Source organism: Salvia miltiorrhiza, chromosome 3 (assembly GCF_028751815.1).
Source record: "Salvia miltiorrhiza cultivar Shanhuang (shh) chromosome 3, IMPLAD_Smil_shh, whole genome shotgun sequence".
NCBI classification, from domain to species: Eukaryota; Viridiplantae; Streptophyta; class Magnoliopsida; order Lamiales; family Lamiaceae; genus Salvia; species Salvia miltiorrhiza.
In genome coordinates this window covers 48,479,544-48,498,814 of record NC_080389.1, presented here as the reverse complement: position 1 = coordinate 48,498,814, position 19,271 = coordinate 48,479,544, and the positions used below count along the sequence as shown (strand labels likewise).

Here is a 19,271-nt window from a genome sequence, read left to right as displayed (position 1 = left end):
GGAACAGGGTATTATTACTCTTTGCTGTTTGGAAAAAGGAAAGCTCCTGAAAAAACAGATCCTGTTACAAAAATAAGCCAGTAAAATTATGATACAAGATCAGAAAGGCTACTATCACATTGTAAGGAAAGAAAAGCTCTCTGCTTTATTCTTAAGGGGAAAGAACTACGTGTTGATTTCAGGCTGCACGTAGCGGGGGAGGAGCAGCAGGAACAATTCCCCATCTCCGACGAACATCTTCCAAGTCCTCATCAAAATGGCGCTCATAATACACACACATCAGATCAGTGCATCTCACGCCTGCACGGAGAGCCCAAGGGAAGTAATGCTGGTAGAACAAATTCCTCTGACTTTGGCTGAATCGGGCAGTCCCCCCTACAACCGATAGGCGCACATGGGGAGAAGCATCTGCTCAAATTCTATGACCTTCAATGCTGATTCGCCAATCAAATTGGTAGGTAGGTCAAACAGGGTGTGCCAGAAGTCGTGCACTTCACGAGCTCGTGTTGCAACAGAGGCTATTTCTTCTGTTTCCATGAACCTGACAGGTGGCCTGTCATCAGGAGAGAAGTTCCTGGATCCCATAAACTTAGCATATACCGCACCAAATGTGTTTGGCGGAAGGTCCTATGCATGCCCTACGTTAGCAAAGATGACACGAGGGCGCTCCAGTAGTACAGCCTATGGAGGAGTTCATTAAAAGCTTATTCATCAATCATCAACTGAGATAATAAGATCTGTAGTTAAGGATACCAACAAATCACTTGCACCTAAAAGTCACGGAGAAATCTCCAAATTTCCATGTCTTTTCGCATATAAGTGTGTTTTCCAGCATCCCATTCGATATGTGATGTCTAAAAATCAAACTTCTAAGCCTAAACCAACAAAGAGCGAAAGAGCAAATCTAACAAGATTGCCTATCTGATGTTTAGATGCCTAAACTAACCATGATGCTTACGACTTCAATCCATCAAAAATAGAACTTCCTACACCCTGGAATTGTACGAGATTGCCAGGCGAGTACTCTCAAAAGTTCCAAAAACAACAGATCTTGCAACTAAAAGTTCCTACAACCATCTTTGTTCAGGTAATGCTACTTAACTTAGTGATAAGGCCAAGATGCACTAATTTAATGAACTGAGGTCCAAATATGGTCCAACCAGATTCAAAACTGAGGTTGCAGAAAGATCAAGGTCATAATCCTTGAAGGCTCTACAATAACAAATGAGTAAGAATGCTTGCAACAAGCCTGAAAAGATTAGTATGTTGGGTTCTTCTCCAGCTAATATGGATGTGTTAAGAACAATTTGCCTCTTAATATCTATAAACAAAATGTACACTGCGAACATCAAATGAAACCAGTCGAGAAACTAAATTAGTCTCTAAGAAATAATGTGTAAAAAAGTAAATAATAGCAGCAATTTTATTTTTGTGATGAATGAAAAGCTCACCCTCCCTTCTGGACTTGTCTTCATTCTCTCAAGAACCCTTTGAAATGCGGGCTTTCCAGTGGTCTCCCCAAGAGCAGCTATCAAATCAGCTCTTCGCGGATCCAACAGCTAATCCAACTGCAACAGCAGCTTGCTGCCATCCCTTGAGTTTCACTCGACCACCCCCTATCTGAAGGAATATTAAACTGAATTAATACTCTGTTTGTCCGATGACCGTTTCTTGGATTATTATTAATTTATCATACAACGATTAATCCTAACATGCTCCTATGAATTTAATTGCTGCACGTTGGTGTTAGAAAAACTTACTTGTGAAGCGTATGCAAAGGCTGTCGATGATCGAATCGAATGACTCCAGCTCTGACCTTCTAGACTATATCCCGCTCAGCTTTCACTCTTGGATGGACAACGATCTATGAAAGTCCCAAGAGAGAAACTGCTCACACGTTTCTGGCGCCTCCTTCTGCTCTCACAAAACCCAAATTAATTAGTGTGTATTGTACTAAGAGCAGACAGTTGTATTTAAATAAAATATCAGAGTGGGGCGCCAACTTTAGTGTAGGGGGCGATTTCTCCTTCTTCTAGGGCAATGAGACATTGGGCCAGTCCAGGGACCAGATACAAGGAATAAAGATGGGCCTTAAATAAATTAATTCTCCATGGTCAGCCCAGACCATAATTAATTTATAAGTATTAGTTCATTCCACTAGAGAACCAATACTGACTTACCCCTTTATTGTCGGTGATGAGTCGGGGCTTGTATTTAGACTTATTAAATCTCCGTATTTAAAATATCCGACATCCATTAATTAATTACAGCTCTGACAGCTTAAATTAATTAATTTCTTTGTAATCCTTAAGCAGTACCACTCAAACCTTATTATTGCGCCTGAACTTAATCAACCTGCAGAGTTTAGCGTAATAAACCTTATTGAGCTCCTTAAGGGAATGTCATTATCCTATATCGGATACGGGTACTAATATAGATAATCAAACATCATATATTAACCGCTATCACCCAAGATACAGAGTACTCAAGTTACTATATAACTCTCACTCATAGTAAGTCAAAGTGATACACAAATTAACATATATATTTGAAAACTTATTAGTATTAAGATTCTATTAAGTCACCGAGATCTTGATTCTTCACATAAGTCAGACAGAAGAATACATCTCATTGCGGTCCTATCAATACGTTATGACGTACCAGTATAGACAAGTAGTCAAGACAAACTATTTCCATCTATACTGCAGCCTAAACCAATAACTTGTCCTAGAGTTATTTCGGCTGTGATCATATTATATCCCTTAAGGTTATTCTAATTATATGGTCTTCTATGATCTACAACACACCATATAATCTACTTATATAGAGATATAGAACATACATATGCAATCATGAACACAGTCAGATAGAAGATTAAAACAGTGAACATAGGAATCATTGTATACAAGCATAAAAGGTTCTTGCTTTCAGTATAAGATTTGTGGTGCCGGCGAAATATTGACGGTAAAATATACAAAATTAATAATTTAAAATAATAGCCCAAAGTCCACATATCCTATCCAAAACAACCCAAATAATATTCTGGAATTGTAGAAAACATAAATTCAAGATAAATTAATGCATTTTTGTTCCTCCTTGTTTGTCTTTCCCTGCTCTTGACCTCCATGATTCTGACCTGAAAAATATTCATGACGAATTTGGTGGGAAAAAAACGTGAGGGGATTTAGATTTTGGAGATTGGTGGTTTGGATTAGGAACACATTTTCTTAATTCAAGAGATGTGCTACATGTTCATACAATATTCATACTCAAATCCGTTCAATGTCATTAAAAACTTAGTTCATACCCAAAAAGGCTTCCTTTGTAAAATAACTAAACCATATTCTAGATTGTATTATTGTGATTTTATGGGATTTTTCATACTGGAACAGTGTATTATTACTCTTTGCTGTTTGGAAAAAGAAAAGCTCCTAAAAAAACAGATCCTGTTACAAAAATAAGCCAGTAAAATTATGATACAAGATCAGAAAGGCTACTATCACATTGTAAGGAAAGAAAAGCTCTCTGCTTTATTCTTAAGGGAAAAGAACTACGTGTTGATTTCAGGCTGCACGTAGCGGGGACCGAGGAGAGCAGGGGGCCAGGGGCGCAGGGGGGCAGGCGGGGCGCAGGGGCAGCAGGCTAGCAGCGGGGGAGAGGGGGATGGGCAGTGTGAGTGGGCTAGGCGCCTAGGCCTTGACCGGCTCTCAATGAAATGCTTTAGTTTCAAACTTTCAAATTCAAATGTTTTGTTTTATTTTTTATTTTATTTTTTCAAATTTTCAACATTATAATTATACTTTTCCCCACAGAATTTTATCTAATTCACATTTTCCCCCACCCAATTTATCTATAAATACCCCCCTTCTTCTACCTTCAAAATCACTCCATTGTATTAACAATTCTACACTCTCATCTCTTCTACTTCTAATTCTCCTACATTCTTTATGTGCTATTGCTCTTGTTAAATTGCTCTTGCTCTATAATTCTTTAGCTATTCTCTTGCTTATTCAATTGCTTTACTTTATTGTTCTTGCTTTACATTATATTACTACTAGTACTACTATTAAGTACTAAATACTATACTATACTATATATTTCAATTACACTATCACTACACTCACTTGCTCCTTTAATTTATTGTTCTTGCTTTACATTATATTACTACTAGTACTACTATTAAGTACTAAATACTATACTATACTATACTATATTATATATTTCAATTACACTATCACTACACTCACTTGCTCATTTACTTTATTGTTCTTGCTTATTATTCTCTAACCTCTATTATCTATATTCTCTTCTCTACTTGTTTATTTGTTATCATGTCTCATGGTCGTGGTAACCGTGGCAAGTCTATCAATCTCGACCACGAAGAAGATATTGATAGCACTCCCACTTCTCACGAGTTTACTCAAAATGTTCAAGTTCCATCATCATCCTCTAGGAGAAGGGTGAAAGTGCCAGTTCAACGAGGACCATTCGGCTCACGCCGGGAGGCTGCCGATGAAGCATATGCTAGACAACTTCAAGAAGCGGAGGATGAAGAATATGCACGTACAATTCGTAACGAAGAGGCGGAGGAGGAAACCGAGCAAGCACGTCACAACGTTGAGGAGGAAATCCCTCCCACTAGAGGTAAGGGTAAGGGTAAGAGTAAATCACTTTCTTCTAACATTTTCACAAAACATTTTAGGAGGGAACCCGCTCCAAAACATCCAAATGATGCTCCAAATGCTCCCGAGAGGTTCATTGCCTATTGCAACTATTGTAACGCTACTTATCAATGGAAAGCGGGAGGGGATTATGGCACCCTCATAAGGCACATGGAGAGACAACACATTGTCGAGTTTGGAATCCATACAACTCAAACGCAACTGCATCCCGAAGCTTTCGAACGACAAGGTAATGAACAAGGTAATGTTTTATGGAAATATGACCAACAAAATGCTCGAGATTACATGGCTCGTTATGTTTCAATGGAGCATTTGCCTTTTATGCATGCCGATAAATTTACTTTTGAACATACTATGAAAAATGCTTATAATCCGGCCGCCAAAAAAATTGGTCGAACTTCTATGTGCAAAAATATTAGGCGACAAGCCGAAGAAAGAAAAACGTGATTTACGAAAACATTTTAAGAATTTAAATCAAAATTTTTCTATATGTTCCGACTAGGGCTGAGCATCGGTTCAAAATCGAACCGAACCGAACCAATTTGGACAAACCGAAACCGAACCGACCTTGGGTGTGGACGGACCGAACCGAACCGCCTGAGGGCTGAAAACCGACCACAACCGAACCGGCCAAAACCGATCGGTTTCGGTCGGTTTCCGAACCAACCGAATATATATATATATATATATATATATATATTTTAAACAGCAAATCTAGTGAATTCTGTAAAAAAACAACATGTAATATTCGAAAAAAAAACATACAAAACTGCTCAAACAACAAATCTGTCCATTCATTCATTCAATTCAATTTTCAAATCTGTCCATTCATTCACAAACAACAAAAAATCTAAATCTGACCCTAAACACAAATCTGTCCATTCATTCAATTTACAAATTACATGAATGTAGATCGATTCAGCGGAAATCTGGAAAATAGAAAGCATAAGAAATTGGTTTACCTTTCGAAATCGAAAGCGTCAGGCTTCAGCGGCGGTCCGGCGGAGGAGAAGCTGGTCTGGACGGCGTCTGGCTCGTGCTGGAGATGTCAGAAGCGGAGGGCGGCCGGCAGGTCTGCTCGTGCTGCTGTCCTGGTCTGCTCCGCTGCTCGTCCTAGAGGAGAGACGGCGGAAATCGGAATTGAGGTGCAGTCGTGCAGAGAATGGAGGCGCTGGGGGTGGTCGCCGGTTAGAGAGGCGCCGGCTGCCGGCTGGGAAGCGTGGAGAATGGAGGCACAGTTGGGAGGGAGGGAGGAAACTAGGGTTTCGAAATGGAGAACAGGAGAAGGGAGGCGCCGCTGGGAGTTTCAAAATGTGGATGAGAAATTGAGACTAGGGTTTACTTTTACCACTTGTAATATAAAATATAAAATAAATAATATATTATATATATATATATACACATCATGATCGGTTCGGTTCGGTTCATAATCCAACCAAAACTAAAAAACCGACAACCGAACCGATCATGATCGGTTTTTAAGTATAAAAACCGAACCGAACCGACAACCAGAAATTCTAAAACCGAACCGAACCGAACCAGAAATGATCGGTTCGGTCGGTTTTTTTGGTTCGGTCGGTTCTATGCTCAGCCCTAGTTCCGACATATGGAGTGATTCTTTTCAAAGATATTCTTATATGGGTATTACTTGTCATTGGGTTGACGAATGTTGGTTAATTCAAAAACGTTTAATTGCATTTAGAGATTTCAATGAAACACATAATGCTACTAATATTGCTCAATTGATTGTTTATGTGTTAAATGAGTATCGCATTTTAAACAAGATATTTTCGGTTGTATTTGATAATGCATCCGCCAACACCGCCTCCATTCCCGAGTTACAAGCCGCGTGCGCACCCTCTTTTGAAGGTAGGTATTTTCATGCTCGTTGTATTTGTCATATTTTAAATAGATGTGTACAAGACGCTTATACTCTTATTAATAATGTTGTTGATCCCATTAGACAAGCCGTTAATATGTTGCATAGAAAAGCCGCTATTGGCAAAAAATGGCAAAAATATTGTCGTCACAAAAAAATTCGATATACAAATTTTGTTAAAGATATTTCTACTAGTTGGAATTCAACATTTGGCATGCTTGCATCTACCATGGAACATGTTGAGCATTTATGTGATTTTTTTAGAGCAACTCCCGAGGCTAACTTACTTTTATCACCCTCTTATTGGAAACAATGTGGTAGTTTATTTCAACTTTTAAAGGTTTTTCAAAATGCTACCACGGATTTATCCGGTGTTTATTATTGTACTAGTATTAAAGTTTGAGAACATTGCATGTTTATTGGTATTGCTTTAAATGATTGTTATAAAAAAAACGATTTGAATGATGTATCATATCAAATGATCATTAAGTGGCTTAAATATTTTCTTGAAATTCCCGATGTTTTTTTAATTGCTAAGATTTTAGATCCTTCAATGAAAATTGGTGGTGTTTATCGTCTATTAGAAATTTATTATGGTAGCTTTGGAGATATCTATGAGTCAAGATTAAGAAATAATGAAATGCTAGAATGGTACCTTCCCAACTTAGATGATATTAAACATAGAATAGATAACACACTTATAACTTTGTTTAATGACTACGAACAAAAATATATGCTTGCAAACCCCTCATACTCTTCAAGTGGCACTTCTAGTTCACAAGGTCAATATGGCTCCTCCAACTTAGGAAGTAGTTTTGATCAAAACGAATGGGCTCAAGCCGCTTATTCATTTATGAATACACAAAGGAGCTATACTACTAACGAGCTAGATATATATTTGTCTAGTACATTTGCTTTCAAAAATGTAGGTGGTATACAATTTGACGTCTTGAGATGGTGGTCCTCGCACGAGAGGGAATATCTCATACTCGCCACCATGGTCAAGGAGTTATTCGCGGTCCCGGCCTCCACGGTCTCCGTCGAGCAAGCATTTAGCGTTGGTGGGCTTGTCTTGGACGAAAGAAGAAGCACCATGGATCCTCGAAACATGGAGGCCACCATGTTGCTTGATGATTGGTCCAAAGCCGAGTTGCGACGACAAGAGAATGAATGGGATCAAGCCGACGAGAGCCCAAACGATGAATTCACCGAGCCCGTCGAGGACTACGATTAGGTAAGTTAAGGTAAAAGAACTACGTGGGCTTTGATTCTTCATTATTCAATGAAGATACGTAGGCCACTCAATTTTAATATTTATATTAAAATTGAGCTCAAGCCCTTAATTTTTTTTATTTTTTTCCCCCCTGTTAGACAACTCTCTTTCGGAATTTATTGTAAACTTGTAATGAATTAGTTATTTAGTTAGTGTTAGTTTGTTTACTTATTCAATTTTGAAGATTGTAATTTGTATCCTTATAATATTTTTTGTATACATAGAATAAATTCAATTTGTATGCATTATTTTGATTGTCAATGTGTTAGAATTATTGTACTTTTATTGTATTTCAATTTTCAACACAAGTCATTTAATAAAAAAAAACAAGCACAAGCATTACTTATTTACTTAAGAATTAAGATGACATAACAAAATATTATGTTAAAAATATATTAATTGTCATGTTTATAAAATATAAATTTTCAACAAGTCATTTAATTTAAAAATATGACATAAAAGATATTACATGTTTATATTTTCGATTTCTACACATGTTTATAATTTATATTTAAAGTTGAATTAAAATTTTGAAATTTCATCACAAATAATTTAATTTCATAAAATATAAATTTTCAACAAGTTATTTAATTTAAAAATATGACATAAAAGATATTACATGTTTATATTTTCGATTTCAACACATGTTTATAATTTATATTTAAAGTTGAATTAAAATTTTGAAATTTCATCACAAATCATTTAATTTCATAAAATATAAATTTTCAACAAGTCATTTAATTTAAAAATATGACATAAAAGATATTACATGTTTATATTTTCGATTTCAACACATGTTTATAATTTATATTTAAAGTTGAATTAAAATTTTGAAATTTCATCACAAATCATTTAATTTCATAAAATATACATTTTCAACACAAGTCATTTAACTTAAAAATATGACATAAATCATTTAATTGCATAAAAGGAAAAAAAATATGACATAAATCATTTAATTTCATCACAATCATTAAATTTTCTACACAAGTCTTTTATATTATATATTTTAAGATTTAAGTTGAATTAGAATTTTGAAATTTCATCACAAATCATTTAATTTCATAAAAAAGAATACAAAAAAATTTAAAAAAAAAAGGAAAAAGCCCGGAACCGCCGGTTTTCGGCCCTTGAACCGCCGGTTCAGGGTCAGAAAACCGGCCCTTTACATTTCATACGGGCCGGTTCAGGTTCGCCGGATTCTCGACCCTGCACCGCCGGTTCGGGCCCGGAACCGGCGGTTCCTAAACCGACGGCACCCCTAGCGGGGGAGGAGGAGCAGGAACAATTCCTTATCTCCGACGAACATCTTCCAAGACCTCATCAAAATGGCGCTCATAATACACACACATCAGATCAGTGCATCTCACGCCTGCACGGAGAGCCCAAGGGAAGTAATGCCGGTAGAACAAATTCCTCTGACTTTGGCTGAATCGGGCAGTCCCCCCTGCAACCGATAGGTCGCACATGGGGAGAAGCATCTGCTCAAATTCTATGACCTTCAATGCTGATTCGCCAATCAAATTGGTAGGTAGGTCAAACAGGGTGTGCCAGAAGTCGTGCGCTTCACGAGCGCGTGTTGCAACATAGGCTATTTCTTCTGTTTCCATGAACCTGACAGGTGGCCTGTCATCAGGAGAGAAGTTCCTAGATCCCATAAACTTAGCATATGCCGCACCAAATGTGTTTGGCGGAAGGTCCCATGCATGCCCTACGTTAGCAGAGATGACACGAGGGCGCTCCAGTAGTACAGCCTGTGGAGGAGTTCATTAAAAGCTTATTCATCAATCATCAACTGAGATAATAAGATCTGTAGTTAAGGATACCAACAAATCACTTGCACCTAAAAGTCACGGAGAAATCTCCATATTTCCATGTCTTTTCGCATATAAGTGTGTTTTCCAGCATCCCATTCGATATGTGATGTCTAAAAATCAAACTTCTAAGCCTAAACCAACAAAGAGCAAAAGAGCAAATCTAACAAGATTGCCTATCTGATGTTTAGATGCCTAAACTAACCATGATGCTTACGACTTCAATCCATCAAAAATAGAACTTCCTACACCCTGGAATTGTACGAGATTGCCAAGCGAGTACTCTCAAAAGTTCCAAAAACATCAGCTAACAGATCTTGCAACTAAAAGTTCCTACAACCATCTTTGTTCAGGTAATGCTACTTAACTTAGTGATAAGGCCAGATGCACTAATTTAATGAACGGAGGTCCAAATATGGTCCAACCAGATTCAAAACTGAGGTTGCAGAAAGATCAAGGTCATAATCCTTGAAGGCTCTACAATAACAAATGAGTAAGAATGCTTGCAACAAGCCTGAAAAGATTATTGGACCTCAGTTCATTAAATTAGTGGTCAAGTGAAACTCAAGGTCATAATCCTTGAAAAGATTTGTTGGTATCCTTAACTACAGACCTTATTATCTCAGTTGATGATTGATGAATAAGCTTTTAATGAACTCCTCCACAAGCTGTACTACTGGAGCGCCCTCGTGTCATCTCTGCTAACGTAGGGCATGCATGGGACCTTCCGCCAAACACATTTGGTGATGCATATGCTAAGTTTATGGGATCCAGGAACTTCTCTCCTGATGACAGGCCACCTGTCAGGTTCATGGAAACAGAAGAAATAGCCTATGTTGCAACACGCGCTCGTGAAGTGCACGACTTCTGGCACACCCTGTTTGACCTACCTACCAATTTGATTGGCGAATCAGCGTTGAAGGTCATAGAATTTGAGCAAATGCTTCTCCCCATGTGCGGCCTATCGGTTGCAGGGTGGCAACCGATTCTGCCAAAGTCAGAGGAATTTGTTCTACCAGCATTACTTCTCTTGGGCTCTCCGTGCAGGCGTGAGATGCACTGATCTGACGTGTGTGTATTATGAGCGCCATTTTGATGAGGACTTCGAAGATGTTCGTTGGAGATGGGGAATTGTTCCGGCTCCTCCTCCCCCGCTACGTACAGCCTGAAATCAACACGTAGTTCTTTCCCCTTAAGAATAAAGCATGAGAGCTTTTCTTTCCTTACAATGTGATAGTAGCCTTTCTGATCTTGTATCATAATTTTATTGGCTTATTTTTGTAACAGGATCTGTTTTTTAGGAGATTTCTTTTTCCAAACAGCAAAGAGTAATAATACCCTGTTCCAGTATGAAAAATCCCATAAAATCACAATAATACAATCAAGAATATGGTTTAGTTATTTTACAAAGGAAGCCTTTTTGAGAGATGCTTATTATTATGCATCCAAACACAACTAAGATGTAGCGATTCACACTTCAAATTTACCAACGAATTCATATTTGTCTGTAGAAAAACTATTGACAACTCTTGCAGCAGAGACGCAATACCATAATTTGCTGCTACATTTACAAACAAATAACCCAAAACCTTAATCAGAAACATCCCACGAGGCTTGCAGCAAAGACGCAAAATACCATATTGCTGCCACATTTTTACAAATAAATGTCTCGAAACACACTTTGGCGATCCCGGCTGCAGGACCCTGGTTGTTGCTTAGTTGCTGCTGCTGCCGCCACCAAAAAGGTAACCCAAAGAAGAACTTCCTCCGGGAGCAGCATGAACCTTAGTTGATGGTCGATCCTGAGACAAAGCAATGGTTCTAAACACACAAAATGCGAAGCATTGGACTGGACCTAGAGGAGTTGATGGACAAAATGATACCAGAAACATGACAAGTATGCACTCACTAATCACTACATTAAATCACTTACTCTCAGGCTCTGTCCTAAATCCTAATCAATTCGTTGTGGAGCTTTTCTGTTTCCTCTATCCAGTTACCTTTTGGTGCATGATGAATTAGTTAAGGAAATATACATCCCTTATATATCAAATATCACAAACAGCAATTTGAATTTATCCTTCATGTGAGAACTAAAATTTGGATGGTTGTCACCACATGCCTACTTAGCATTATTGTTGTGCCGGATGCCAAGAATTAAACCACACATAGTAATCAGATTGTAAGAGAAACACATCATCATCCAATCAAGATAACAAAGGAATGGAATTGGATAGAATGAACAGAAACCAAGAACTTCATAATGGCAAAATACCACAATCAAGTAACTTCATCAAAACCCACCAAACACATAATCTTGTTTCACCGGAGACATACCGTGATAAAATTGCAAGTACTCTGACCATCTGCTCTGACGTAGTTGTTGGTGGTGCTACTATGAATCCCTGCAGGAATCTGCTTGCTAACGTCTACTGGCTTAGGAGCGGCATTAGGCTTTGGCGAAGGTTCTTTACTAGCAACACTACTCTCACTCAGTGTAGCTTGTGCTTTCTCCACTGCTGGTTTTGGAGCCTCACCGCTACCAAACAAGTAACCCAACGAACTCTGCCCTCCACCGCTGCTAACTCCACGACCCATATCTCCTATTCGTCTATGATCAAAAGTTACAAGCTTAATCTGGGCAATGCAGATGGGAAGTGACAATCAGAACCTGATCAAATACTAAATTTTGTATGTCTAAGTAGAAATTCCAAGAGAATACAAACCAATAGATAGCCCTGATTTCAACTATGCAGAGAATCTTATTTCCTCCAACTTTAATTATCCAAACAAATATCAGCTTTCAGTTTCTGAAACAATATTTTGCTTTAATCTAAGGCTGCGGGAAACCAATAATAAAAAATTAAGGATCCCACTATATAAACATCAGTATTAACCCAATAGGAAATGGCTGGCATGAGCAGCAACTTTGAACATCAATAATTATGCAGAACTGAATTTATTCTTCATGAATTTAACTAATTGCATCAACCATAATTGCAATTACAACTCCATAAATATGATACATAACACTCCACCAGAAAAGATCATAGCCCACAAATCAAATCAACAGCTATATACAATTGAGCAAACAATTCGAAAACATATCACGCATCAGTAAAGTGAAATGAGTTGGATTCAAGAACATACTTTTCTAATTATCTTTCACCTTTTCTTGATCAGATCTACAATCAATTCTTTGCGCAGGTAGCCCCATCCCACTTAGTAACTTTTTAGTGTCGTAAAAATTAGTAGGAGCCAAATTATTATCAGGAAGGATCTCTTTTATCAACTCAAGCCACTGATCAAAACATCTTTCGGACATATTCCCCTCTGCTTTTAAACTCATTACACGAGCAACAAGAGACAATTGTGAATGAGTTTTGCAACCTGGCCACAACTCTTTATCCGCTGCTTTCAACATATTATATAACAATTGGGCCTCCAAATTTGGGGGTTCTTCGATGTTTTGAATGTTATATTGGGATGCAGCAATATCCATAACCATATTCTGATAATTATCTTCATTAGCCTCTTCTTCTTCAAAATTATGATATTCAGTCGTGGGCATTTCAATTTCACTATGAAACCTCCAAATATGGTAATCCCGCACAAATCCGTTCTTTGCAATGTGATACTGAACATTATTTTTAGTATGGAAACGTATATTATCGCATTTCCTACACGGACACCTAATTTTTTCACCATCCATTAAATCTCGTCTACTGTTAGCGTAATCAATAAAACCTTGAAGACCTCTTTGAAAATCGGGATTCAAAGCTCCATCAGGTAGAAAACGCCGATACATCCACTCACGATTTTCACTCATTTCTACAATTTGGTTCATTTAAGTATGTTAGAAATTTAAAATCTATTGATTTTTAAAGTTTTACTAATCTCTAAGTCTATAGAACATTAAAAGATACTATGATAATATAACACATGTTCAACACAAATTCTATAAATCAAACACACAAACACGTACGCGGCTCCAAGCCATCACCACAGCAACAAAATGGGATGGAACACAGCCATCCCCCAACCTAATCTCCATTTACTACCTAGATACATGCTCATCTAATATATACAAAAATAAAACACCTAGATACATGCTCATCTATGTTTAATAATTCAAACTATGGCTACCATTTGAGCCATAGTAGCAAAACAATAGATAATATAGTGAAAACTTACTTTTTTTTTCCTTGCTCTTTTTTCTTGTTCTCCTTCACTCGTCGTCGTCTGTTTCCCCTACATCACCAATTTTTATTTTAATAATCACCTTCCTTACAATCAAATATTTGACTAACCAACAACACAAAATACAAAATATTGAAACAAAATTCAAAATTAGTAACAGAGTTGCAGATGAAAGGAATTAAAAGAAAGGAACAAAAGGCTCTGTTGGAAATGAATCATCCCTTTTGACAACCGAATATATTTATTCATTTATTCTCCCAAATAGAATGTGTAATATTTGTACATTTGCATGCCCACATTATAATTATAATTAACATTAGATAATACCACACACATCATCCATATATCTCCACTCCTCACGACTACCACGCCCCTTCATTTAATCTCCACACCCTAAAATAAATCCTATCACATATAAATAATTTCAAATAAACTATACAAATATGAAATATTAAAAGAAATTTCCAAAAAACTAACCTTTATTGATCACACTTCTTTGCTCTCTTTTCTCTTGTTGTCCTCGACTAGTTTCTTTATTCCACAAGAATCAAGGATGGAGTGGTGTACTACAAATGAGAATTAATCCAAATCAACAAAAGAATTATCTTAAAGCAAAAAAAAATATAAGCAACATTTTTTATCCAAATGATAAGAGTGTCTAATAATTTCTTTGAATGTTCGTGAATATCATTTCTTATTCATGTTAACAAAGTAGAGATATGCGAAAGCCATTTCTTAGGGCAGACAAGGATTAAATTCAGTTCATAGGCTGAAAATCAAACGATGAGTCCAACACAAAAAGGATTAAATTCAGTTCTTATACACATAATTAGCGGCTGATTTCCAGAACATTTAGAAAAAAAAAAATCTCAACTCACCAGATTTTGGTTGGGGCGTTTCTGAGCTCAGAATGAAGGAGACGATGGAGTTAGATTGGCCGACGGAGGCAAGGGCGGCAGGTTCAACGCAGGCGGCCGGAATGGACGGCGGAGGCAGGCGGCGGAGACTTCGCCTTCTCTGGAAGTCCAGCAGATCGGAGTGGACGGCGGCAGCGGCGACTTCACAGCAAGGGCGGAGTTTGCGGCGGTCTGCAGGAGACTGATTTCCGGCGGAGGAGGGTGGTGGGCGGCGCGATTGTTAGGGATTTAGGGATTTAGGTACGGCGGCAGCGGCGACTTCACAGCAAGGGCGGAGATTGCGGCGGTCTGCAGGAGACTGATTTCCGGCGGAGATGGTGGCGGAGGAGGGTGGTGGGCGGCGCGACTGTTGCTTTTGAGAAGGGTTAGGGATTTAGGGATTTCAAAGTGAGGAACAAGCGTCACTGATGCTTTTGGTAGAAGGCCGTTTTTTTAAGTTTTAAAATTATTAAAAAAAACCTGCAAAAATTGAAAAATAATTTAACATCGGATTAATTTCCGTCGGTACTAACGACGGAATGAGATTCCATCGGTATTTTTAAAGCCAAAAATTCAGAATATTAAAAAAAATACATTAGCAACGGAAAAATGTCCGTCGTTAAAATTCCATCAGTCGTCCGTCGGTAAATCCATCGTTAATTACGCGGGAATTTACCCGGGAAATTTTCCGTCGGTATTCCGTTGGTAAATCGATCGTCTAATCGAGAATTGAAGATACATCGTCATTCCGTCGATAATTAATGACGGACAGATGTCCGTTGTTAATTCCGTCGGTGTCCGACCAGTTTTCTTGTAGTGAACACTACTCTCACTCGGTGCAACTTGTGCTTTCCCCACTGCTAGTTTTGGAGCCTCACCGCTACCAAACAGGTAACCCAACGAACTCTGCCCTCCAAATAACCAAATCCACTACCGAAAATAATGGTAACATTTGTAATTACCATTATTTTCCGTAGTGGATATAGTTATTTTGATCTAGTTAAGGGATCTCAGAATAAATCATAGCCCTCACTCATGCTCCTTTTAAAAGCGAGGCCCACTTTATATGTATTTGCATTTTGGGTCACCTAGAGAGAAACTGCTATATCCACTCCGAAATTACTCCCTCCACTCTCGCACCATCACTCATTGGCTGCCCTTCCGCTAAATTCCAAATTCTACATTGCTAGCCCTCCCCTGGAAGATTCAATAAATGACTGGAAGCAGTAACCTCGTGCTCCATAATATTTTTCATGGCTTCATACGGTAGATCTGATCAAGAAAAGGTGAAAGGTAATTAGAAAAGTATGTTCTTGAATCCAACTCATTTCACTTTCCTGATGCGTGATATGTTTTCGAATTGTTTGCTCAATTGTATATAGCTGTTGATTTGATTTGTGGGCTATGATCTTTTCTGGAGGAGTGTTATGTATCATATTTATGGAGTTGTAATTGCAATTATGGTTGATGCAATTAGTTAAATTCATGAAGAATAAATTTAGTTCTGCATAATTATTGATGTTCAAAGTTGCTGCTCATGCCAGCCATTTCCTATTGGGTTAATACTGACATTTATATAGTGGGATCCTTAATTTTTGATTATTGGTTTCCTGCAGCCTTAGATTAAAGCAAAATATTGTTTCAGAAACTGAAAGTTGATATTTGTTTGAATAATTAAAGTTGGAGGAAATAAGATTCTCTACATAGTTGAAATCAGGGCTATCTATTAGTTTGTATTCTCTTGGAATTTCTACATAGACATACATAATTTAGTATTTGATCAGGTTCTGATTGTCACTTCCCATCTGCATTGCCCAGATTAAGCTTGTAACTTTTGATCATAGACGAATAGGAGATATGGGTCGTGGAGTTAGCAGCGGTGGAGGGCAGAGTTCGTTGGGTTACTTGTTTGGTAGCGGTGAGGCTCCAAAACCAGCAGTGGGAAAAGCACAAGCTGCACCGAGTGAGAGTAGTGTTGCTAGTAAAGAACATTCTCCAAAGCCTAATGCCGCTCCTAAGCCAGTAGACGTTAGCAAGCAGATTCCTGCAGGGATTCATAGTAGCACCACCAACAACTACGTCAGAGCAGATGGTTAGAGTACTTACAATTTTATCACGGTACGTCTCCGGTGAAACAAGATTATGTGTTTGGTAGGTTTTGATGAAGTTACTTGATTGTGGTATTTTGGCATTATGAAGTTCTTGGTTTCTTTTCATTCTATCCAATTCCATTCCTTTGTTATCTTGATTGGATGATGATGTGTTTCTCTTACAATCTGATTACTATGTGTGGTTCAATTCTTGCCATCCGGCACAACAATAATGCTAAGTAGGCATGTGGTGACAACCATCCAAATTTTAGTTCTCACATGAAGGATAAATTCAAATTGCTGTTTGTGATATTTGATATATAAGGGATGTATATTTCCTTAACTAATTCATCATGTACCAAAAGGTAACTGGATAGAGGAAACAGAAAAGCTCCACAACGAATTGATTAGGATTTAGGACAGAGCCTGAGAGTTAGTGATTTAATGTAGTGATTAGTGAGTGCATACTTGTCATGTTTCTGGTATCATTTTGTCCATCAACTCCTCTAGGTCCAGTCCAATGCTTCGCATTTTGTGTGTTTAGAACCATTGCTTTGTCTCAGGATCGACCATCAACTAAGGTTCATGCTGCTCCCGGAGGAGGTTCTTCTTTGGGTTACCTTTTTGGTGGCGGCAGCAGCAGCAACTAAGCAACAGCCAGGGTCCTGCAGCCGGGATCGCCAAAGTGTGTTTCGAGACATTTATTTGTAAAAATGTGGCAGCAATATGGTATTTTGCGCCTTTGCTGCAAGCCTCGTGGGATGTTTCTGTTTAAGGTTTTGGGTTATTTGTTTGTAAATGTAGCAGCAAATTATGGCATTGCGTCTCTGCTGCAAGAGTTGTCAATAGTTTTTCTATAGTCAAATATGAATTCGTTGGTAAATTTGAAGTGTGAATCGCTACATCTTAGTTGTGTTTGGATGCATAATAATAAGCATCTCTCAAAAAGGCTTCCTTTGTAAAATAACTAAACCATATTCTAGATTGTATTATTGTGATTTTATGGGATTTTTCATACTGGAAGAGGGTGTTAGGTCCGGGGGGGTCTCGAATAGGTGTATGGGGGGGGGGAGGAATACACCTATAGGCTATTTTTACAACAATCTACCAACCTCAATCAGAGGGATCTCAGTCAGAGATTGAAGCGAAACTTTACACGCAAACAAGACTCCTGTTTTACCGAAATTAGTTTTGACCAACAGGGTTGACGACTGATACTGAATGCTCTTCAGTAAAGAGATATCAGTTAAGTTGCTGGAACTTAACAGATGCAAGTAAGGGCTTCAGTCGTGTTTGCTAAGATAGAGATGATATCACTCCTTCTTACTATCAGAGGATAGTTCAGTCAGATTGATATCATACGCAGCGGAAATTAAACTTAGTTTCGAATTGCCTCGGTGGAGCAGGTTGTTGGATTAAGGTTTCTCTTTGCTATTAGTCAGTGTTCAGTTTTATCAATGGATAAAGCACAAGTAAGAATATAAAACTGAAAGTTGTAAATAACACAGAGACTTTTACTGTGGTTCGAAAAAACCCTTTCCTACATCCACGGCTGGTTGATCAGACCAACAATCCACTCCGCAAGTGCTTCACTGGTGTACTGCAAACCGTACTCGTGTGCTTGCCTGGTGCACACAACCGTAAACTGAAGATAACCCCTCTTCAGCACCCACACACCTCGCGTAGGATTTCCCTGCTAAGCACACCTCGTGCTCAGACTTTCCACTCAGAGCTTCAGAGTACCTTCCTGAACTCCGAACCACTCAAACACTCTTATGGGGGGAGGTTTGAACGAGTGCCAACTATACTTACAAAGAACAAGTTCTTTGAAGCAAGTTTGACCTTTGGCTTCTGGGTAAACAGATATATGCCTAGGGTCTAAGAGAATGTATGTAATCAGCAGTGACTGATTTTGGCTTTGGAATTCTCTTCTTCGATTCAAGCTTTGGGCGGTTAAGCCTTAGGCTGAGTAGCTATTTCGGCAGAGCTTCAGCTTATGTTGTTGAATCGGTGAAGGTTGAAGTGATCCTCGAGCGCTATTTGTAGGAGAACTCTTGAATAGATCTGTTGGCGTAAATCATCCTCAAGATTTCTTCCGTTGGAGAGCAATTCGAATTTGGGCTGAGGCTTCAATCTTCGAGGTTCCTTGTCTGTGTGGAAACGGCTCTCTTTGATGGACAGGAGATGTGACATCTCTGAAAAGTAACCACCAGATAGGAATGACCTCTGCAGAGATATGATATTCTGAGATCTCTGCATTTAATGCGGCTGTACTTGTGCGTACGTGGCTTCCTCTGAACGTTGGAAGATCAATCCTAGGAGGAATGTTCAACTGATACTTGACTTTAGTATCAGTCCTTTGCGCGCATTAAATAATCAGTCTTCAACTGATTCTTCAACTGATACTTCAGTTGGTATCTGCAGTCTTCAGTCTTCA

The 19,271-nt window shown here is 38.4% G+C and overlaps 2 protein-coding genes and 4 pseudogenes across 6 annotated transcripts in view; 2 read left to right on the top strand and 4 right to left on the bottom strand.

The window, feature by feature from the left end:
• The window catches only part of LOC131016276 (ubiquinone biosynthesis protein COQ4 homolog, mitochondrial-like), a 96,251-nt gene extending 81,854 nt beyond the window's left edge, over positions 1–14,397 (bottom strand). The window contains exons 1-2 of the mRNA XM_057944923.1: positions 14,326–14,397; positions 13,843–13,899 (exon numbers count right to left, since the gene is read on the bottom strand). The gene's annotated coding sequence lies outside the window, so the exon portion shown is untranslated. The remainder of the gene's footprint in view (positions 1–13,842; positions 13,900–14,325) is intronic.
• LOC131018924 (ubiquinone biosynthesis protein COQ4 homolog, mitochondrial-like) lies at positions 28–3,151 on the bottom strand (annotated as a pseudogene).
• Positions 9,079–9,991, bottom strand: LOC131018923 (ubiquinone biosynthesis protein COQ4 homolog, mitochondrial-like; annotated as a pseudogene).
• On the top strand, positions 10,064–10,961 carry LOC131018922 (ubiquinone biosynthesis protein COQ4 homolog, mitochondrial-like; annotated as a pseudogene).
• Positions 11,002–14,411, bottom strand: LOC131016284 (protein SPIRAL1-like 1). Of its 5 annotated transcripts, XM_057944941.1 has the most exons (5): positions 14,326–14,405; positions 13,843–13,899; positions 12,375–12,458; positions 11,986–12,285; positions 11,002–11,450 (listed from the first exon to the last, which is right to left on the bottom strand). In XM_057944941.1, the coding sequence occupies exons 4-5, from the start codon at positions 12,244–12,246 to the stop codon at positions 11,364–11,366; spliced, it is 348 nt and encodes a 115-aa protein (XP_057800924.1). In that variant the 5' UTR covers positions 12,247–12,285; positions 12,375–12,458; positions 13,843–13,899; positions 14,326–14,405; the 3' UTR covers positions 11,002–11,363. The 5 variants fall into 5 exon arrangements, with proteins under 5 accessions (XP_057800924.1, XP_057800921.1, XP_057800923.1 ...); XM_057944938.1 differs by lacking the exon at positions 12,375–12,458 and having other exon boundaries at positions 14,326–14,411; XM_057944940.1 differs by lacking the exon at positions 12,375–12,458 and having other exon boundaries at positions 11,986–12,259; positions 14,326–14,410.
• Positions 14,412–15,801: 1,390 nt separating this feature from the next.
• LOC131016286 (protein SPIRAL1-like 1) lies at positions 15,802–17,849 on the top strand (annotated as a pseudogene).
• Positions 17,850–19,271: the final 1,422 nt, after the last annotated feature.